Source organism: Spea bombifrons, chromosome 4 (genome assembly GCF_027358695.1).
Source record: "Spea bombifrons isolate aSpeBom1 chromosome 4, aSpeBom1.2.pri, whole genome shotgun sequence".
Classification (NCBI taxonomy): Eukaryota; Metazoa; Chordata; class Amphibia; order Anura; family Pelobatidae; genus Spea; species Spea bombifrons.
In genome coordinates, this window is record NC_071090.1 from 103,431,216 (window position 1) to 103,455,366 (window position 24,151).

General features: G+C 41.5%; 1 protein-coding gene across 3 annotated transcripts; it reads left to right on the top strand.

Moving 5' to 3' along the window:
* The first annotated feature begins 2,614 nt into the window (after positions 1–2,614).
* LPAR2 (lysophosphatidic acid receptor 2) lies at positions 2,615–22,605 on the top strand. 3 transcript variants are annotated; one of them, XM_053464287.1, is made up of 3 exons: positions 2,615–2,854; positions 12,990–13,742; positions 22,019–22,605. In XM_053464287.1, exons 1-3 carry the CDS (start codon positions 2,848–2,850, stop codon positions 22,315–22,317), a joined length of 1,059 nt encoding a protein of 352 aa, XP_053320262.1. In that variant the 5' UTR covers positions 2,615–2,847; the 3' UTR covers positions 22,318–22,605. The 3 variants fall into 3 exon arrangements, with proteins under 3 accessions (XP_053320262.1, XP_053320263.1, XP_053320264.1); XM_053464288.1 differs by lacking the exon at positions 2,615–2,854 and adding an exon at positions 8,070–8,144; XM_053464289.1 differs by lacking the exon at positions 2,615–2,854 and adding an exon at positions 8,771–8,882.
* The last annotated feature ends 1,546 nt before the right edge of the window (positions 22,606–24,151 follow it).

Below are 24,151 nucleotides of genomic sequence, written 5' to 3' on the forward strand. Positions count from 1 at the left end.
AGGAGATCGAAGATCTCCCCTGTAACTAGCCCATTGAGGAGAGGGATACTGGGGAGCTGCCCCCTGGTTTGGGAGCAAGGGGACTGCCAGGCCCGGGGCCTGCTGGCCAGAATATTTCTCTGAGTATGACCCATTCTACCCTCAATGTTTGCCTATGGAACTGGCTGCCTAAATAATTATGTGGGATGTCTATATATATATATATATATATATATATATATATATATATATACGCACAGTATCTGCTAAATAAGTAATGTATATCGCTTAAGAGTCAAGCTCTGGCATTTCTGTTTGGTTTTTTTAATATTGATGGCATGATAAGTTGAGGATTTTTGTTGTGCGATGGCCTAAAGCAGCACCCTGCTGATGGGTACAAGGCTTCACTCTGTTCCATACATTTCTGTACTAGAAATATTGTTTCTGAACATGAACAAAATATATACCATATAATTCTATTGTATAATCAGAGAAGAACTGCAGCTGTAAGCAGTTTTATCTCGGCATAGATTAATTGTTTACAGTACGGTAAGCGCGACTGCCATAAATCTGCTCAGGCCTGTGTACATACATGTTATATACCAAGGAGCCTGTCGGAGTGAAGATTAAAATCTGTTTACATAGAAGAGAATTTCCTTGGAATTTCAAGCCGATTGAACGTATTCCACACATCTGGATGTCGCTGGAATGTCCAGAAATGAGACTTCCGCATATTTATTTTACGGATTTATAGGTATCACATAGAAATTTACGAGCCATTAACTGGCCTTTTATTTCCTGTCGCTGTAGCCTACTCAGCCTGATTAAGGATTACATTTAAAGATAGCTGGAGGGTTCATTGGAAAATCCAACATAATTGCTCATTTTTCATTTAGCTGGCATCGCCTAGTTTTTTTTTTTTACAACCAACAAACCAGAGCTATAACACTAAAAAAACTGTAAAATGCTAGATCTGTTAACTAACAATATACATGCAAAAATCACTCTGCCCAGGTCATTGGCACAATTTATTTGAGGTTGCGCATCTTCACTGATATCCTAAGGTCTGATGCATGCTGAGGAGTAGGAGTACAAGTTGGTTCAAACTCATCTCTCTGTAAGTATTTTCTTCCTTCTGCGGACGAACCTGGCTCAGCTTCTGCATGGCTCACAAGAATAGAAGAAGATGTCCTTCGGCGGTACAACTTGTCAGGGTCTCCATAAAGGCAGCCAGTTTGTCATACAGGCATGACCTGCCACAAATCACAGCTGAAATTATTAACTTTAACTGATGACCTACAATAGGGTGAGGGGAGGACTAAAAAGGACAATCGGGACAATTGGCACCTTGTCTGCCCTGATTTTAACAGTTGGGGCTACTGCCTGAAACGTTATCTGTGTTTTACTTGCAGTTCCACAACCAGCCACTAGGATGTCAGAATCATTTTTACACCGTAACTGCATCCTTCCTGCATCCTAACGTTCTATGCAGTCCTGCATTGGCCAGGACTGGATTGCGTGCATTGGCTATTGTTCCCATTCTCCTAATTGCCAAATAATTTGGACACTATTATGGGGCCTCTGGTCTGGGCTCCATGGGTTGAATGGTGCCAGCTCTCCGCGGCACTCTGTTGCCAAGTTCTTTTTTGCAGAAAGAACAGCTGAAGTGTATCATTGTCTTTCCCTGAGCACCAAGCCAAGCCTGGGACAAAAATCCATGGGACAAAAATGAGTCACACACAGCTTGCTGCATAATACAGACTCAAACTGTGACAGCCCCAGACCAAAATTACTACTGCCGCTATTCCAGTCTTTGATTTGTAGGGAGCTCAATAATTATTACATTACGTTTAGTTATATGGCGCCAGCTGATTACGTAGCCATTTACAATCCGAGTCGGTAGGATACACTTAAAATCACAAACAATAACAAACTGAAACAGAGGTCCCTGTTCTTGTGAGCTTACAATCTAATTAGAGAAAATTATAAAATGATTATAGACACAAATCTGAAATGATAAAGCATCATAGACAGATACATATAGATTTATTTTACATATTTTAATATATGTCTCTGTTAGTCAATTTCTTATGTTACATACTACTTGTTAGGTCCTGTCCACCCATTGTACAGCGCTATGGAATTTGATGGTGCTATATAAAACAATAAATAATAATATGTATGCTTATGAATAGTGCTGTATAATTATACATGCATAGTTCTAAAACCTAAATAATCGAATAAATATAATATATAAATAAAAAAATATTTAGTGTAGAAGTGATAGAAGAAGGAATGTGAGCCCAGTCTCCCCCAGCCTCCCAGCCCCCTCTCTCCCCCAATAAACCCTCTGGACTGTCACATAGGAGGGGGAGTTGAGGGAGGCATAATAATATTTGCTGTGTCCTCCCCTTCATTGTAACTTGAGTCTGGGATATAACACTTCATTTACCCCCCTCCTGTGTTTGTCACCCCCCCCTCCACCTCCTTCACTGCCCCCTCAGTCCATCAGAGGCAACATTCACATTGAGTGTGGGAGATGCAGACCGGATCAGCTCTACACTGAGCAGAGACACTGGAATATACTGCGCATATACCCTGAGATTTACACTGTACACATTACATATTACATTGCACATATCCATTACATACGCTGCACACGTATAGTGACACTCATATTATATAGCATCACACACACTACAGTGCATGCACTCATACACTACAACTCATCACATCCTAACACAGAGGTGACACGCAACTTGTGCTGTATACTAACACTCAGCCCTATATACAGCATTTTAGAGCCTGCACTGACCCTACTCATTCTGGATGTAAGGAGTTACCTCCAAGAAGCAGAGGACGCTCACAATGTTCGGTAAGTGATATTTACTGGGAATATGACCGCTGGTATTGTTATAAAGTATTTGTCTCTTTCATACCCTTCATCTCTCTTTTACCCTCTCATGATCACCCTTCTTTCTTTCCACCCGTATTCTGTACATAAATGCATGTAACAATGCATAGGGCAAATGTGTTTCAAAGAAGGAGAAACAAGAGGTCATAATCTGAAACAAGGGGTTTAGATGTTTTGTAAGAACTTTACTAAGAGGGTGGTAGATGAGTGGACCAGCCGCTCGACAGAAGTGGTAGAGGCTAATGCAGAGAGGGAATTTAAACATGCATGGAATAGGCTTATGGGTCCTGAATCTAGGAGAAGTAAAATAGGTAGACCAGATGGGTCGAAAGGGTATTATGTACTCCAACCTATCCTAGCTATATATATCTATATAGATATATATAGATATATCTATATAGATATATCTATATAGATATATATAGATATATATATATATATATATATAAAATGAGTCTACTTGTCAGTCTTTATATCTATTGGTACACGGTCTGGCTTATGTTTACTGTGTTGTGTATATTTGTTAGATACATATAAATCTTGCTTTGTTAGGTTATGTAGCAACAATAAACTTTGATACAAATTAACTTTTTATCAACGTATGCATGTTAGCATAGGTGCATACAATCAGATTCACAAACACAAGGGCCGTATAACTTACCCCCCCTTATCCCACCACTTTTATCTTTGGGGTAACTCAAGGTCTATAACAATTTTTTTTTGCCGAAATATCATTGTGATTGTGTATGTGTTGCAATGTAGCATTTTGAAATCGGGATGATAAGGGATACTGCCAAAAACACAAGGGTTTGGGGCAAACAATGCGAAACACCATATTAAGGTCTTATCTGTTTACCCTTGCAAATCAACTTCCAAAGACAACTTGGAGTGTTTTTCCTCTGTGATGCATGCGTATTGTTTGGCGATGATCTAGGAATATTTGTGTGATCTGATTTTGCTGCGCTGCAAATTTTTGTGTCCTTAGAATTCTTGGATAGTTTGTATGTGATTTTTGGCACCGAGATATCTTCCTTTTATCAGAACCACACATTTCTAAAGATTTGAGCTGTAGGAGGTATGGGAGGGGGGGGGGTTATCTTACCAGTGTAGTACGAAGGGTTAAAAAGAAATAGATATTTTAATAATTTGTGGAATGTAACGAGTCGAATGATGCGGCACAATTCAAAAATGTGCATCGGATCGCTTTATTCTCACAAATGCAAGGCCATGGCGCCATTCAGAACATGCGCAGAACAATAGAGGAGGCATTGCGCCATACAGCATGTTTCATGCCTTTATGCATCAAGTGTGTTGTGTGGACCCATGCAGCTGCCATCAATGTAGTCTTGCATTGAGATAAATATTATTGAGGCGCTCTCACACATGCTAACATTGCCAAGCTCACTGTTTAGTGATTAATGCCCATAACAAGCCCCTGTGTTAATGGTCTCATCTAAAGAAAGGACCTCTGAATCTTAAAGTGTCGCGCAGAACACTATTATCCTTGGATAAGTAAAAGCTGGAGTCTTTAGTCTATTGACGAACATAGAAAGGAGGATAAATCCACATATTATTTTAGGACCTCATCTGAGGAAGAGACCTCAAAGGCCCCAAAAGCTTATGTCGGCCCAACAGAAGATACTAACGTCATCTTCTTTTGGGCTAATACGGCTATAGCCATTTTCCGTGTTCTATCATATAAACAGCATTGTTTGGTTAAGCTGTCATTACTTAAAAGATCACGAAAAACCATTTAAAGTTTTAAGAAGCTTTAGTTGCTGCTACAGCAACAATGGATTTATCCTATCAGTGCCATCCTTGTGTCACATGACTAAGCTAGCAACTAAACAATAGCTTTCAAATGGTAAATGAAACCACTTTTGCGATACAATGACTTGATATTGTGAAGTTCTATAGATATGTTATCTTTATTAGGCCCTTTTGTTTAGTTGGACTGAGTTACTCAAGTAGTATAAACAGTTGCAGATTACCGTAGATAAGTTTTATCGGTAGTTTCACCGATTTACTTGGTATTTATCTCCAAAAACGGACAAAGCCCCCAAAACATTATGTTTTATGTGTTAAATGGGTTAAAGTTCAACTCCGGCCAGATATGTTTTTTATTTATTATTATATAAATTACTTTATAATGCCTGTAATTGTGTTGAAATATTTAGCCTAAACGTTCCTATGGAAACCGAGATCCCCGGCAACCTGTGGCAGAGCCAGCGTTATCTAATGAACTTCCTGTAAACTCTACATAGGTGTATTTAGTATATAGAAGGGTAAAATGAGGGAGGAAATAACAATATTGGGATTTCTGACTGACAAGCGTGTTGTAAGTTCCGCCCGGTGGGTTTGTGAACAGGCAAAGACATCACATCACTTACGATGGCAGAATCTGCCTAGCTAGCGATAAACTGGATTGAGATCATGTGTTCGCTTACGACCAGATCTGCTCATGTTATGGTAGAACCTCAGGCCACCATAGTGAGTGATGTTGCACTGTATCAGGTTGCTATGGTGTTCCCATAACAACCAGTACAGTTCATGAGAACCGTCCAACGTATAACAACATGAGCACCGAAATCCACAGCGAAATTAGTGGGGATGGAGCGCGGGGACAACTTGCCGATCCTGAGAGTTGCCGAGGAACAGTGAATAGGCCAAATTCCCTTTCACGTGTACCTGTGGGCTAATCCTATTTAGTGCTTTTTAAATTCCATTGTCTGTGCCTTGAAAGCTCCCAAAGTCTCATATGTTATCATTCACCATTGTTGTCGATTTACCATTCTTAGCCGTGTGTTAAGTGTTAATTTGATTATTCATGTTCAGATTTCTCAAGAGTTCACATCCCTCCCCCTACCTTTGTAATTTTATAGACACAGAAGCTCGTAATAAAATCAGTTGGCCTTCATCTTTGAACACCTCTCTTTAAAGTCTGTTCACCAAAGACATAGATTGCTCTTGATGTTTGGATATGAGAATTTGTCCTAGGGAAACACCCTGAGCTCCTAAAAAAAGAGACATTAGAGGAGAAAAGAGGACCAGATGTGTGTATCAACTAAAGAGGTTGAGCTGGTCCTATATCATATGTAGCTAAATAAGTAATGAGTAAGAGACCTCTCAAACGATAGTATATAGGTCTCAACGTCCAATGTGGACCTTCTAGCAGGAGAAGCTCACTAGGGCTTGTCCTTGTTAATATAAAGTGATAGAGAGTTGAAATGTTTAATTCTCCTGATAAATCTCTCTTTAGTAAATACACCCCTCTGTCCACCTTTCATCGCTTGATGTCCATATTGTCTTAGAGCCCAACAATATTACTTGTGTAATATATTGTTGTGTAATTTGTAGACCAATCTTGTGAAACTCGTCATTTTTACTCTGGGAACCATTCACCATTTTAGTAGCTCTTCCCCGAACTCTCTCCAGAATGTCAAAAACCTTCTGGTGATGGAGTTTGAGAACTATGCGCTAGGTGAGCTCTGATCAAAGATCTGTAAAGTGGCAGAACCACGTCTCTCTTTCTGCTATTAATGCCTCTAGCTATACAACCTGACACCCTGCTTGTTCTTTAAAAGGCTTTATTGCATTACCCGCTTAGCTTTAAATCCTCAGAAATAATTACTCCTAAGTCCCTCTCTTCTGTTATTACTGACAGAACAGTGCCCCCAATGCTGTATTGGGATTTTATATCCCAAGTGCATCATTTTATGTTTATCAACATTAAACTGCAGCTGCCATATTGCCAGAAATACCCCTTGAATATATGTATTGTATTAAGCGCTGCGTAAATTGTTGGCGCTATATAATTAAAAGATAATAATAATAATAATTCGCTATTTAGTATGTTCCACCACGAATACCTACCCAGCTGCAGCCCTTTGTATCATCTTCAAAAAGGAATACCTTATCATAAGATACTTATGTAATATAGGTAATATATTAAAGATATTATAAAGTATGGGTCCCAGTGCTGATCCCTGACATAACACACCAGTAACAATAGCTTTCTCTGAAGAGACACCATTCACTACAACCTTCTGTCTTCCTCAACCCCTCCGGTGGCAGATCCGGTGCTACGAGTGCTGCCACCTGCAGGATATGCCCAGCTGCACACCACATGAGCGTAACATATCCAGCCTTTGGTGGGACTCATGTCATCAGGTGGCCACTGGCCTTAAAGTGCCAGGATTGCCTTATAATTGCCAATCCGGTCCTGAATCCCTGTAAAGAATTTAGGATATCTCTACTGCTGGCTGCCCCGGCTGTTTCCATTTTCTAGTCTACATCGGGAAGATTAAAGTACTTGGTCCACTAAAAAGTATCTCGATTTTCTTTCGACACCCAGTAGGAAACAGAGAGGTTCTATCATCAGAATCGCCCCATGGGGTACAATTACCTCAGGCCGACAAAGAGACGCTTATCTATAGGTTTGACACAGTTTTGAGACGGGCTCATCTGCATGAACGGAAGCGCTTAGAGACTGCTGCAGCTGTTGTGTGGTTTAGGTAGTTTTACAATTTCGTTTTGACTAAACGGAGTGAGCACAGAGAGCGCGTAGCAAAGGTAAATTCTTCACATTCATAATATGACCATAATACGCCTCCCACTAAATGATACTGGTGATATAATGGGCAAATGTATCGGTCTAATGCATATTTTCCTCACTGTGTGGGGAGGACTTATAGAAAGGGCAATAGGAGGCATTGTAAAGGGAAGCTGTATGAGCAATATAAGTAGTTAATTATAAGGAGAGGTAATATGAGTAATAACGCACATGATGAGGAGGGGTTATGCCGAGTAATAGGAGAAGTTATAGGGATGGGCTATACGGTGGAATTATAGAGAGGCGTTATATGGAGTAATAGGTGGGGTTAGAAGGAGTGGGATATTTTTATTGTATATTGTATTCTGGTTATTATATTTTTATGTAGCACCAACTGGCGCTGTAATGCTGTACAGTAAAGTTATACAACATACAGCATGTTGAGTCATAGAAGACGTGGAGGGGCCGGCTCGCTGCAGCTTATGGGGTAATAGTCGGTGTTACAGGGAGGGGTTGCTTGGAGTAATGGCAGGATTTATTGGGAGAGGCAGAGTGGACTATTTAACGCAATAGTCCTTTTTAAGATGAATAAATTGTGCAAGCAGACAGCTAAACGCGGATATTTATAGTGACGCCAAAGATATAAGAACAAAACTGCAATGGGTTACTGAGAAAGATCCTCCGTGGATTATCTAATGGGTAGGTTAATGCGTATGGTAGCTGTCCGGTGCCTTTAAACTTACGCAACGTCCCCTTTGAAAATGCATTGAAGGATTCTGCAAATACCCCCCCACACACACACCAGAAGGGGTGTTTGCCATATACATCTCCTGACACCTGACCAGTCAGGTCCACAGCTGGCTCAACCAGCGTTACGGGGGTCCAATGAGACCCCCACGTGCTCATGTGGACAAAGCACCCCGATTGATTGACTACAGAGCATGTGTCCTGTTGCAGCCCTGGAGCTGCAGCTTCTACATAAGGTATTTTGTTTCACGTTTTAAATAATGCTTATTAATGTACCCACAAGGTCATCTAATACATTAAACTCCCCCTCTAAGTACATTAACCAGATAGAAACATGTTGGATTTGTTTCTGTATTAAGGAAGGTTTAATAAAATACAATAGCACGGATCCTTCAGTTTTCAATGAAAATGCCAGTTGTACTTTTATCGTGGCGACGCGTGATACTAGTGTACTCATGGCCCCGGAATGGGTTAACAGTAACCTGAGAGGTGCGCTGTTGCTCGAGGTGGGTTCCTCCCCTGGGCTGTCACACCTTAGTTAGTTGTGGCTGGTATGTGGCTCCAGAATCAGGGCTGTACCGGCACGCAGTGGCTTGTGTGTGATCAGTGGGGTGGAGGAGAGACTCCCAGGAGATGCTGATGGAGGGACGGACTGAGGCAGGAGGGTGACGCTACGAGGTGCGGGCTCAGGTAAGGACTGCTCTTTGAGATGTGGCTCATATTGATAGAGATAAAAGGGGCGACAAAAGGAAAGCTGGAGAGTGGAGAAGACTTGGTAGATGAGTGCTGGGAGGGGAGGCAAGGGCGGCTGTGGAAAGGAGGGTAGAGTTTACGAAATCAGGGGCAGGAGGGTAAGTACAGAAACGTAAGGCAAAAAAGGGGGGTTGAGGTAGAAAAGAAAGGTTGAGCAGACATTACAGGAAAGTACGCTAAAAGGAGGCTGGGGTGGCGTAGATCGCAAGAGGGTAACAGGCAATCAGGTGGGTAAGGCAAGGGGTAGAAGGAGTGGAGAGGGGGTACGAGTAAAAACAAACCAACCATTATTTAAACTTACATCTATTTCCCCCCAATTTGGAGGTCTTTGGATTCTGAGTAACAATGTCTGTGATGGGGGGGGTTTACAGAATTACAAAGGAAAGGGTGTTAGGGGAGTTTCAGAATGTTTGGGGTTGGAACAAGCTCAGTGAAACTGTGACCTAATTATTCCTCATATGCAGAGCGGTGGATCACTGCTAGAGCCGCTCTATAGCAACGCCTGTTATGCTAACTCCCATGACCAACAGGCAGCGTTCGGCTGGTTGGGGCTTCCTTGAGTTGGATAGTTCCCTGTTGGCTACAGTAACATCCAATACATCCATCTTTAATGAATAATTCCAACCACATAGACATCAGCCATGAACTCACTGGCTGCCTGGGCGTGATGGGATTTAAAATCCACACTAGCTGATCTGACATATCATGATATTTCCTCATTTATAACACGACAAACAAACCCGAAAATGACTTGCGGTTAATGTCTACATGGAAAGTATACAGACGGGGAAGCCGCATGTATAGACTTTAGATTATGGATACTTCCTGAATTGAAATATGCAGAAGCGATTGTATATAATGTTGGCATGCTTCTTTTTTTTTTGTAAAAGGCACCCGATTAACGTAAAATAATAATAACAACAGTCATGTTATTTTGTCTATTATTACTTATTGTTTTTTATAGCGCCATCATATTCCGTAACGCTGTACACTGGGTAGACAGGCCATAATAAGTAGTATATAATAATAATAATATAATAATAATTGTAGTATAATAACAATTTGAGGAGGGCCCTGCTCAAAGGAGCTTACAATCTATTCAAAGTATTTATGCTGATCTCTGTCTGTACAGACGGCGGGTATATTCCGGTACGCAACTTTTATTTTCACGGGTGGCGTAGAGAAGGACAAACATTGTTAAATGCGTCTAGGTAACTACTGGCAAATATTAGCAGCTGAATGGGCACGGGGAATTTGCATAGATTCTTGTCTCCGTGACATTGTTTGTTGGCGGCGGGAGCCACTTAATATATATAGAGGTTGTTTGCATGATGGCTGTGTCGGCAGATTTAATAAAATAACACGCTCGCTACTTGTTAGTAAGATACTCATCAGCAGTTGAGAACAATCTGTTGGGCTGGTGTATTCGTTTAAAATGTTTTCGGCATGTTGCGTAACTCATGAAGGAATCGGAAAATATACGTTGGATTATTGTTAATTTAGCTTTAACCCCTTAAGGACAATGGGCGGTCCCTAAACCCATTGAAAACAATGCATTTTGAGCCCGTACATGTACGGGGTTTGTCATTAAGGGGTTAAATTAGGAATCAGTGCTGTATTTAACTTTGGTGCTGCATTGGCACCAACTGTCCCCTCGGCGTGGCTGCCCTTCATGATGAGCGCTGGGCTATTGACATCATATCTGACATGACATCATATCATATTTCACGCCACAGGGTGAAATAACGCTCTGGAGGCTCGTCAGTAATCTCCCTTTTAACTGGTCCATTGATAATAATAATAATGTGGCCCCCCTGGACCTGCCACCCTAAGCCACAGCCTAATAGTAATGTAGTCTAGCGCTGAAGGCAAAATATATTTTTCATGCTGTTCCAATAAACTTTGTATTCATCGACAGAATCTGGAAGTCGCCATTGTAGGCAGCTGTGATATTTTGGTTAACATTCCAAACTCAATCACCACACTGAGACATCACTTTACGGCAAGGAGGACAATGTCCTACTAATGAAGTCCCTTTACCACTCAACTTTAATTAGTTAGAGATCCCTTCTAGGTGATTAAGGCTTCTATTGTATATCACAAGGCTGTGTAGTATAGTAAGAACTTTCACTAATAGGTCAGGGATGGTATCTAGTAGATTAAATCAAGACCAAAAACACACAAAAAAGCCAATTAACACTATATTTTGAAAAGGTTTCAGAGAAGACTTTACTTGCTCTCTCTAGTTTGTGATCTGTCATTGTCTTCTCTCCCCTAAGGTTTAATCACATAAAGACAACAAAGAACCTTTTAGTTCCTAATGGCAATAACCACTCGAAGTCTGCTTTGGCGTCACATGAGGGAACATTTTACATGATCGGCAGTTCCAGGGACTGTGTTTTAATGCTACATTTAATTACAAAGGGTTAAATTCAGAAGTAGATCGAAGGAGTGGATGCTATAATCTTATCTGTGTAAGCCAGGGTTTCGGTAGGTATGTTTACATGATTAGTGATGGATTCGGAAAGCAGAATTGTAAATGTAAATGAGGTGGCGGGATCAGGTCTGCCCCCTGCCGACGCATTATTGGGCGTTTTAAGCACATTTGTGCAGTATGGCGTAAGTTTAATCAGCGCCGCTGGCCCATAACAATAGAGGCTAATCCCCAGCCAGGGACCTAGGAAAACGATATGAAAAAAAAAAGCCCTGTGTCCGGCGCCGCTCCCCTCTGGCACTCATTATATTTTATTTAGAGAGGACCGGGAAGTACACAAAGGGTTAAATTAGTTTTGTCACGCAGTAATTATGGTAAGAAGGGGACCATAGTGCGTTGATAGGGAGGCTACAGTAAATCTGGTTTAGATCAAGGAAGTTTTTTTCAGACTGTTGTCTCGTTGGTGAATACCTTGAGGAATGCATGTCATATCAGCAAGCGGCGCGTGTCTTCTTCTAGATCAGGTCAAAGATTCTGCTGATTGTCCACCAGGATCCTCCCCTGACTATAATGGACAGACCCTGACTTCAGGCTCATCATTGGATATAGCTGGCACAGGCAGCGGAGGTTGAAAGAATTATGATGCCAACTTTCAAATAAACCAGGGGGGTGTTAAATCTGGTGGTGATGATTTTAGGGGGCTCTTGGCCCAGACACTGGTCACACAAATGTCCAAGTCTCTACGTATCTCTACTAGGAGAGCACAGACCTCCACTCCCTTGGAAGTAGCACTTTCATGTGGTTCGTGGCTCTAGTTACAGAGCTGTTTACGGCGAATTTTCGACATATACGTCGTCCATATTGTTATTGACTCCTTGAGCCAGTATTTACACATAATACACACCCAGAGCTATGACTTTGGAACAAATCCAAAATCATTAGCCAGGGACTAGGCAAACAAATCTACAAAAACCACTGGGTGGATTTCATCACAGACTTACATTTCCCCCCACATTCTCGCTTTAACACTCGCATTTCCTTGTCAATGACTATTTAGAAGCATTTAAATACGAAATACATTAAAATACAGAAGGGAAGTTTTTTTTTCAAATGAGGGGAAATAATTAAAACAGAATATCACGATCTGAAGCAAGAGGGTCAGAGGCTAGGGTTAACAGACACATTTACTTTACTGAGAGAGTGGCAGATACATGAAACAGCTTCCCAGCATAAGTGGTAGAGGTTAATCCAGCGAGGAAAATTAAACATGCATGGGATAGGCATATGCCTGTCCCAAATCTAAAACAAGACCAAGGACTGATTAAGGTTTACAATTTATGGGTAATTGATCCAAAGTCCATTGATTGTCATGGATAATATAATTATTGCATGGTTGACCGTGAATATGTGATATAAACCCTAATCTCAAATTTTACAATTTAAGGCTTTCCTGAAAAATGTTATCTATAATAAGCGGTATATCTGTCCTAATCTGATTGTAATATTGCACAATTTAAATTATTTTTTATTTTTTTTCATTCAATGTCATTATAATCTAGTTATTAATTGCACGCTTACTATGAAATATACTAAATTATCCCTCTTTACAGGATTTATGGAACCCATCAAGATGAAGCATTGTTTTTATAATGAAAGCATTGTTTTCTTTTACAACAATAGTGGGAAAGAACTAACCAAAGAATGGAGGACCAAAGACAGTCTTGTGGTCGGACTTGGACTTACAGTTTGTGTTTTTGTGCTTTTGACGAACCTACTGGTTATCACAGCCATTATAATCAATCGACGTTTCCACTATCCAATATACTACCTCTTAGGGAACCTGGCAGCAGCTGATCTATTTGCTGGAGTAGCCTACACATATCTTATGTTCCATACGGGGCCAAGAACAGCCAGCCTCACAGTCAAAACCTGGCTGCTCCGACAGAGTCTCTTGGACACCAGCCTCACAGCGTCAGTGGCCAACCTTTTGGCCATAGCAGTGGAAAGGCACCAGACTGTCTTCACCATGCAACTCCACAGCAAGATGTCCAATCAACGTGTATGCATCCTAATTGCGTGCATTTGGATCGCAGCTTTGTTGTTGGGTCTCATACCATCATTTGGCTGGCATTGCATGTGTAATATCGAGAGTTGCTCACACATGGCACCTTTGTATAGTCGGAGTTACCTGATCTTTTGGGCAGTGTCCAACTTGGTGGCCTTTATCATCATGATGGCGGTATACATGCATATCTTCATCTATGTCAAGGGGAAGATGACTAGGATGTCCCAACACACCTCGTTTCATCCAAAGTACCGGGAGACTATGATCAACCTGATGAAAACGGTGTTCATCATTTTGAGTAAGTACCTCTTTGTAGTTCAAGTTTTTCTACATTTTTGCTCATATTTACTAAACAAAACAGTTTTTACTCAATTTACGCAAATATTAGAAATGCATATTTGGTGTAAGTATTATCTTTGAAACTATAATATAATCTTCAAGTCTAAAGAATCTGGACATTGAGTTCCATCAATAGTTTAAGGATTTTTAGGTTGACCAAGCTCCAGAACCTGGAGATGAGACAGTGGGCATCTCTGGCTGTTCATAGGACCAAAAGACCAGAAGATCACAGATCGAAATACAATAGCCCCAAAAAGTGAGAGTTTAAATAGACTGTCCAATTAGTGAGTAAGCCATTCACACAGATCCACCTTATAATTATGTATCAACCCATGATTAAGAAATAACATCCTCAGAACCTGCCCTGTTTGGGGTGGCTAGTGTTTGAGTACTGTTGCTAAAAGCTCAAGTCCAACCTATTTAATGAATGTTTATAAGGGAGTTTAAGTGAAAGCTCATCTTAGCATCAGGTCACCTTAAGGTATTTTCTCTGTTACTCTATTAACAACTTAACAACTTGATCTTTGGGGTCTTGGAAATAAAATAAATTAGGTCTTACTTCTTACTTCATTGGCTGTCTCTGTATGTCAACAGACAATGGTCGTGTCTTTTGGTCAAAATAGGAAACCGTGAACATGAGTGCGTGGAACAAATTCGTAGAAAACAAGCTCTTCTTGTTTTCTAAGAAAAAATCCTGTACATCGGGTAAAGAGGTATCAAAGAACCCATCTTCATTAGTGATCTTAGGAAAACTTGGTGCATTTTTCACTGGTATAGGACAGACCAAAACCCTGCTTGAATGGAGGTGACTAAATCCAAACAGCATTTGCCCCCTGAGATGTTATGGCTTTGGAAGCATGGGCCTGCTTAGATTATATGTTAATATTAGATGAATTTGTTTCCCAAGAGCAAGATCCATGTAAAAGCAGAACATGGCCACCTTATCTTATAGGTATCTTATAATGGTTACACTGGTAAATAATAAAAATAATAATAAAATGACATTTCTTTTTTACTTCTGTAGCACTTAATTAAAGGGGCATTACAGCCATCATATGCACTTTGATGAATACGATAGGTGAGAGGTCCAAATGTGCAAAGTAGTGAAAACTGATAAAAAGTGAAAACTGAGATAAAAGTCTCTAACTAAAAAGGAATGATATATATATGATAAATATATTTCTGTACGTTTTACGAATCCATCTTATGCAGCGAGTCATAATTTCCTGTTCTTCTGTTCTGTTTAGTTATTGAACCCCCTGTGTAAGGGTCCAAGTAGGAGAAGGGAAGGTGACATAAGGGCAAAAAACAAATTGACTGATCTGCTTGTCCTGCAACCTAGACCCTAACTTTATCATCAAAACAAATATACAGATTGACAGCCAAAAATGTCCGATATATAGGAAGGTTTGGCAAATTAATTGAGTTACTACTATGAATTGATTTATATAGCGCAGAGCTGTACTATCGGGCTTAACAATGTAAGCATACAGAGACAGAAGATATGGAGTGCCCTGCTCCAACAAGCCTACAATCTAGTAGCCACAATAGCATTGTTTAGTACTACTGGAAGGTATAGAGGGTGGTGTATGTGGCATATCTGCGGTGGGATTGTATGGATCAAATGAAGAAGATATATATATTTTTTTAAATGTCAAATATTTGAAAAAAATCCTCTTTGTAGTAATAGGGCTGACACTTGGGGTGCTATATAACTTTTTAACTAGCCAGGATGTCGGTGTTAGGTGCGAAACGCTACTTCCCTTCCCCAGAGATCAAAGGATGTCGATGATTGTCAATCGCCTACCATACCGAGAACCTCAGGGACAAACGCATAGAGTTTCTCAGTGTGGTTAGTGCAGTATTGGACAAGCTTAATTTATAAAAAAGGAGCATTTCCGGGCCTCAGTATTAATATGTCCTGGAGAGCTTTCCTATGTGCGCTATGGATTAGGCAGCGGTTACGAGGGTGTAGAAATAAGGGTCATTGTTCGAAGCTGGCAGCTGAGGGTACAACTGGAACAATGTTAGCAGATGAAGACAGGCCGAGGAAAGACATCTGTGTAAATAAATAATTCACACCGTAACAGCTGCTGTGTCTCGACCTATTGTGAAGCCTTGTCCTCGTGAACTGTTCCCTGGACCACAGAAAGGAGGATTTCACCGCAGCCTCTCTTGATAAGAGCCAGTGGTAAAATGGCCTTCAAAATAGATTGTTTTCCTCCTTCACCTTGGAATGTGAACACATACAAGTCCTTTTACTCCCCATCCTCCAGACGGTATAACGGATTTAGTTAATAAATCTAGAAAGTTACATGGTGACCTAGGGCTACGGCATTGTATTTAGTAGGGCAGTCAATCTTTGGGACTCCCGTCTATCAATCAGTCTCTCTTTCCTCCCCTGATGTCCATTTTTTAGGAGGGTTTGCTGGGAATCGAGCGTGTCAGTGTTCTACAATATTTTACCCTAAAAAGTAACTATTTTGTGCAAAGAAACAGCAGGAAATGTTACTACTTGTTACGTCCTCCATGCCTATTGTACAGCACTGTGGGATAGGTTGGTGCTATCCGAATCAATAATAATGTTGCCTTAATTAATTAATTACATAAATAGCTGCCAATAAAACAGTCACATTAGACTCTGTAAAACCTTGCTCCATAGTCAGACCTCTAACCTCGCTCCGTAAAATCACCCCACTTCGACCATTTAAAACACTGCAAGGAATGCTCATTTATTTTCTTGCATGCTAGCTAGGATTCTGTCGTTAATAAAAGAAAAAAATCATAATGTTACTGTATCCGTTAAAAGGGGTCGATGCTTAAAAAAGGACTGTAACTAAGGTGAAACTACCAACAGCAGGACTGCCCTTCGGCTGCCAAGGTAGTGGTCACCTTTCTCTTACCGCCCTGGCAGAAGTCTTCATACCTGCCAACAGTCCTGAATTTCCCGGGACAGTGCCATTTTTGGGGGGGGGCTCCTCTCCCGTCAAATTCGGGTGCATTGTGTTTTAACTGTGTATGCCTGGGACACACACAGCCTAAACGCTTGTAAATGAGCTTCAAACTAGCCAGTATGCGTACTGGGTAGCCTAGAGCTCAATGCTGTGGGGGCCCCACCCCCTTTTAGGCCCCGCCTCCTCTGTCCCTGGATCCAGCAAGGAAATGTTGGTATGTATGAGTCTGAGTGTGTTAAGGTTTACATGCAAAGCTTCAGCTAAAGAGAAACTTCTCGTGCTCCGTCTAGGGATAAGACGAGCCTACGGATCGGTCTGTGACCGACTGGCAGCTTCTATAGTCAACGTTAAAAAAAAAAATCTGATCACTGCCTTAATTCACCAGGTGGCTCCATGGAGGAGACAACCAACATGGCACTGGTGGGCAGTGGGTGTAGTGGTGTAAGATGTCTGGATTCGAGGGCTGTTCTTCAGTAGGAGAGAAAAACATGAAATATTTGCACAGGCGGAGACACAACGTATATTTGACAGTTTTGTTTTTTAATAGAGTGACTCACTGTCCCTCTGTATACAACCATTACTGGGAGAGGCGGTTACTGGCATCAGGATTTGAAAATGTGTTATGCAAAACAGCGATAATGCATTATTCAAAAAGTTCTGGTTGAGTATGAACGTAAGTTGCGCTATACATTATATCATTTGCATACATCCCACCAAACACTCTAAGCTAACATTCTAAAAAAAGGGAATCGGGGAAGCAAAAACGATCAGATGGATTTGAGTATCAAATCAATTCTCTCCCTCCCTCAATCTGCTCTCTCTCTCTCTTTATGAATTAATCGGATGCTGTAAAGTAGGGCTGCAACTAACGATTATTTTCATAATCGCTTTCATAATTTCATAATCGATTAGTTGGCCGATTATTTTTTGATTAATCGGATAAAAAAAATGAATGTAAATTTTTCATTTATTTAAAATTTAATAAACAAATGATGTTAAATACAAACAGCAGAATAAAAAAAAAAACCTTGATAAAATGCATTTCTTCTCTTTATTTCCCAACCAGCCCCCCCAATTTATGCACATTTGAGCCCAGGCTTGCCACGCTGCCTCCCACATATGCCATTCCACGCTGCCTCCCACATTTACCACTCCACGCTGCCTCCCACATATGCCACGCTGCCTCCCCCATATACCACTCCACGCTGCCTCCCACATATGCCACTGTGCCTGATATGCCTTATACACCCTGATACACCACTCCGTCCTCCCCAGACATGCCACGCTGCCCTCCCCACATATGCCTTATATACTGTATATTCCTTATACTTATCGCATCACACTGACACCATACTTTTATAAATTAGTACTGGGTTAATCTTCACTGCCCCCAGGAATTAGATTCCCCTTAGTTTGCCCCCCCCTTTATCTCTAACTGCACCTTAAGTTAACTTTATTAAATTAATTAAATTAACCCTCAGTCCTCATCATTAAATTTACCCTAAGCACTCCATTAACCACCCCTAAATTAACTCTAAATACCTCATCAAACACAACTGCCCTAAATAAGCCCTAAAGACCCCATTAAACACAGCACCCCCTAAATTAACCCTAAAGACCCCATCAACCACAGCATCCCCTAAATTAACCCTAAAGACCCCATCAACCACAACAGCCCCCAAATTAACCCTAAACACACCATTACCCACAACTGCCTCAAATTAACCCCAAACACCCCATTAACCACAGCTGCTCCTAAATTAACCCTAAACACCCCATTAACCATAGCTGCCCCTAAACACCCCATTAACCATAACTGCCCATAAATTAACCCTAAACACCCTATTAACCATAACTTGCCCTAAATTAACCCCCACCTCCCCTAACTTTCAGCAGCCCAAATATTAATTTTATACTTACAGTTAGATGAGTGTCACAGCCATGTGGTTCTGGGAGAGGGAAGGGGGCGGGGCCAGTTGTCACAGTTGTACAGGGAGGGACTGGTAAGTAGGAGCTGCTGCTGTGAGTCAGACTAAACGGATTATATAATGAGGGGTATTTTTCAGAGCGTTTGCTCTGAAAAAACCCTCATTTTATAATCGATAAAAATCGATTCAACTAATCGATAATGAAATTATCAATGATGGCAACGATTTTCATTATCGATTATCGATTTTATCGATTAGTTGTTGCAGCCCTACTGTAGAGCCCTGCGCGGGACTGCTTTTTGAATCCTGCTCCCGCTGTTTTGAATCCCGCTCCCGCAATGTGGGTGTTCTGCTCCCGCCGGCTCCCGCCACATTTGTGGCCAATCCCGCCCGCTCCTGCCACATTTGTGGCCAATCCCGCCCGCCTCCTTACCTGATTTCCCACGCAGTCCCGCAAGGCTGCCCTCGAGTTGTTCCCTCACAGCGTCTCTTCTCTTGCTCCACCCAGGAACAAGGCGGAGTCACAGGAAGTGACATCACGTCACGTGACTCCGCCTTGTTCATGGGCGGAGCAAGATAAGAGACACTGTAATGGAGCAGCGAGAAGGCATCCTTGCGGGACTGCTCGGGATTACCGGGACCCGCAGGTACAGTGCCTGACTGCCCGCTCTCGCCCGCAGCCCCAGAAAGACCGCCCGCGGGACCCGCCTCCCAATGCAGTCCTCTACCCTACTGTAAAGATTATGGTAGATAAGTATCCCCTTTGAATTAACACTTTTTTTTCAGCTAAATCCCTCTATGCATTTGCCTCCCCCTGCTACGTGGTCTGCAATATCTCCTGCTAGCCCAGTGCGCATGTGTGCCATTCCCACGGACCGTAAGCTCCTGCTCTGCGCAAGGTTTCCCCTCCTCCATCAAGAGCTACTATTGACTGAAATGGGAACGCTTTTCTGCCGCTCATTAGGTGCTTAAAGCAGACAAAAATGCCACAAATCACCAGACCCCAGAAGAAGAAGTAATCTGCAGCTCTGGAGATGCAGCTTCTCCAAAAGTGTTTTTTTTTCTTTTTGTATATTAAGTAGGTTTCATCAAACAGCTTTAAATAGTAAAGCTCCCAAGCCATGTCTAAAACCACGCGCTTGCCATACCAATGTCTCTCTTTGGTTATCCGAAATCATGGGAGGGGTGCAATACACATTTTGATGATATGGCTTTGAGTTGCCTGCAATATCAAGCATTAGGAGCCCGATCAGGACGTTTTTGGGAACGTCCCAGTGAAATTAGGAGTGCTGGCACAAATAGTACGACAAGCAGTGCACATCCTGTCCTGGGTCTGGATTGCGTGTCGACGTCTTAGCTGTAAACCAGGTTTTGCTCCATGGAAAGTTGGAAATGCAGCTTAACTTTTTAATGAGATGACTGTCTAAATAGTTGTTTTGAGAAAACGCAGAACTAGGAAGCAGCTATTGCTTAATTAAGACCTAACAAGTCCGTGGGGGCCAATTATTTTAGTTTTATTGATCCTGGCAACTCTCCTGTCTACCCTAGAGACTGCTTTATCATATAACACCAGCTGGCATGCGTCAGGGGCAACCTCGGTGCGGTTAGGGGCAGTAAATATCACGCAAGTCGGTATGTCTAAAAATGATAGGGTTCTAGACTACATATTCTAGCTGGATTCTTCAATATATTCTTATATAGAAACATTGATTACAATACCTACCGATTACTGCAGCCTTCTGGTATTTAGTTAATTCATATTTACCAATATTTTGCTGTGCCTTTCTTGGGACACAAGGCCATGTGATAGCACAAATGGGTCATAATCCAACATTCAACCCCCCCAGACACTGGATCATACATGTCTTATCTCGCACTGCATGGATAGCAGGTTGACCCCCCATCATCCCCCCCCTTTTAACGCATTATCCAAATACTAGTTCACCACAATGGGTCCTAAAAAGAAATACTCGGGAGGTATTTAAAGCAGCACAGATTATGTTACAGTATGGACTAGACATATGGATAGACATATATTGTTAATGTACAAAAACGCACAAAAACACAGAAAATGTTCCTTGCAGTGCAAAGATTATTACATCCACTGACTCCCACGCATAGAAATGATGAAGTCCCCACAGACTGACATAATACATTCTAAGGACTCATCACATTTCCAAGGTCAGTCAGATCCTTGTGTCCCTGCCAGACTAAGGCGGTTCTTCGTTTTACAAGTCAATGGTGAAAAACCTGTTTTAGACTCTTTAAGCAATATAACTTAGTACACTAACCAAATCCTACTACAGAGGTGGCAGAACTTGCTTAACCCTCTATGGGCTTTGTGAGCTCATACCTTTTTTTTTCGTGAAGAGGTTAATGTAAGAGCCAAATACGATTTTGGATGTTTGAGAATCGCAAGACATGCGCATTTTGTTACAAAAATTATATACAACTATAAACAAATAAATCTATGTAATTATTAATATGTAGTTTTCAATTGTTGGAAATTTGTATGGACATCTGAAAATGAGGAGGAACCCCAATGAAACCATTGGAAATGAAGCAGAGAATTTTCATTTGCCTTTTGTTGCTTTTTCCCTTTTTTTATTTCATTTTTTCTCTCTGACTTTTATGCTCTCATATTGTCACTCTTACTCATGCGCTCTCTTACACTCACACACTCTCACTCTTTCACTGTCTCCCAATCTTACTTATGTCACACTCTCACTCCTCTAACGCACGCTCCCTCACACTCTTACTCACGCTCTCTCTCAATGTCTCCTTACCTTCTCAACCAACCGCTTCCGTGTCCATGTCTCCTTTTCCGCAGCTTTGCTTCTTCTCTTGGCTCCTCTACTTGTGTCTTCTTTCTCTGTCTGGTAACAGCTCTGTTGACCAGGCCTTCTGGAGTGCATGCTCAAAAGGGTGAGGCCTCTGTGCACAGCCTTTCCCCCCAACTGGAGGAACAGGGGAGACGCTGTCCATGTGGTGCCACCGTGGCTCTGCCCTTTTGCGGAAGTATTCTAAGAAGCCAGAATAAGGCGAACAGATTTGCAAAGAAAGAGAGGTGCAGAGAGGCGAATGGTCAACTGAAGCTTAGTGGTCCTCAGTTTTTTTTTTGTATCATGGTGTATCTGGGTTATGGGAAACTGTGGTATCTAGTAGCGAAGCCAGTTATGAGAGTTGCTAAAGTTCTTAAGAACTTAAATTGCTTGATTTTCTTCTGGGATACTTCAGATCCACTTCAGCTGTTCATGTGTTCCTTTTAGATTTTTGGTAACCCTTCAATGGATTTGTATTTTTCCTTTGTTACCATGTGACTTACCTCCTCACATCTCCTTCTGCTTCCACAGGTGCCTTTGTGATCTGTTGGACACCTGGACAAGTTGTCCTCCTCTTGGATGGCCTTGGGTGCGAATCCTGTGATGTTCTGTCTGTTGAGAAGTACTTCCTCCTGCTGGCTGAGATCAATTCTGTGATTAATCCCATAGTGTATTCCTATCGGGATAACGAGATGAGGTTAACCTTTAAGCGCATTCTATGCTTCTGCTGTAACAGGGGGTCCAAGTACTCGCCCTCGGTTAAATCAACCAACACAGAAAGGAGAATATTGGCGGACAATGGACACATGGTTCAGGACTCCACAATCTAGATCCAGGGTTGTACTCAAGTAGACATGAAGACTCTGAATCCATATGGGACACTTCCCATAAGCAACAAACTTAATATAAAAGTGGAAGCCACAAAATCCTGTCTGTCCTCACTTTTGAAGAGGTTGATGAACTTGGAGAGTCAAGCGATAAAACCAGAGAGACTGAATGGAGGTCTTGTTGCCCAAAATCTGGCAGCTGGGCCTGACTGACCAGTTTTGCTAGGAAAGACATGATTACTCTCATAATCTGCGGAATTTATACTCTTATAAATTTACCACTAATTACAATTTTAAAAGAAAAGTCTTTTATTTTGCCTTGAATGTAAACAGATTGGTGCGTACAAAGTATCATTTATCAGGCTGCTTTTGTTACAGTCAAGTTGAATCTGCATCTCTGAATGTACACCGGTTGATGTACTGTGCAACTGGAGAAAATACGCATAACGCTGATGTGGTGGCTTCAGAAAAGATGAAACATGGAGTTTTTTGGATGTTATAGTTAATGTTTACAGCCTTGTCATGTCGTAATACTTAAGAGCAGTGCTGACACAGAAATGCGTGGGAAACCTTGGCTCTACCAAGGTTTCATTGGAGCGTAATCGCTGTGCTTGTGGCACATCCCAACCCCTTAAATGAAACATGCCCTTTGATTCATTTCCGAACTCCTCTGTGTCCTTGAATAATCTCTTCCCCGGCTTTCCTTAGAATTCTGGGTATTCACAGAACAGAATATGTGATCTGAAGCAGCCAAGATAATATGAGTAATCTACCGGTGGTAGATGCAGTTAGTTCTAAATATATGTTGTGTGGAGCTATACAATGAGATTATACGCCAGGTTTATAGCAATGGCAAAAAATGAAATAAGGTTTAAAGGCTAGCCGTGAGTAGCAATTAAACTCACATACATGAATTCAACAGTACTGCTATGGCATGTACATTTACCATAAAATGGTATATAAATGCCGTCGCAGAGTCATGCTCCAGTGTGATCTTGGATGAATAAATGCTGTAGCATGCAAACACCTCTTAAGTCCTCTGTGGGGTTGCTGTATTCCACACCTAGGTGCTATTAATTAAAAAATCACTATTTTGAGAGGAGAAGACACTGAAGTCCTGAAGAAAGTATCTAAACTTTGGATTTATTCTTGGTACCATTTGAAGTCACATTAGTGGATGGGTTCAGCCCGTTTGTCCCACTGGCGCACTAGCTTGCTGGACAGGCTGCTATTTGTTTCTTCATCTACATCATCTAGATCCCCCACATCCAATATACAGTATGGATACGCTTGATCCTGCCTGGGAATTCCCTGAGGCTCTGGGAATCAAAGATGATCATCAGGATTCTGGGGCAGCAGGTTTGTGGGGGGTGTGGATCTGTCCACTCCATGTCACAACTCTGCCCACTCTCCACCCTTCTAGTCTATGGTGTGTTTTACCTGCATCCCCATCTCACCCCTTCCTACTTCCCATAAGGTGAAGGAGGGAAGAAGTCTGGAGTACCAGCCCTGGAAAGTTCCCAATTATGCACATGATCCACGCTATACATACATAGTGATCTACAACAGATTCAGGTCTTCAGCCTCCATTGTCACCCCATTGCGACAGCTCTGTTTGTATTCAGCGCAGTTTGATGCAGTAAAATAGATGATCTGTCCCAACCTTTTGTATTAAGTGCTTTTGATTATACATCACATCAGTTTTCCAGGACACAACCAACCAAAACCACTGTTGCAACCCAGTGACTGCTAAAAAAAAGACCAGCAATTCAGGGCACAAATGTTATTACAAATATTCTATATTTTTTAATAAAAAAAAAAATATATGCATATTTAT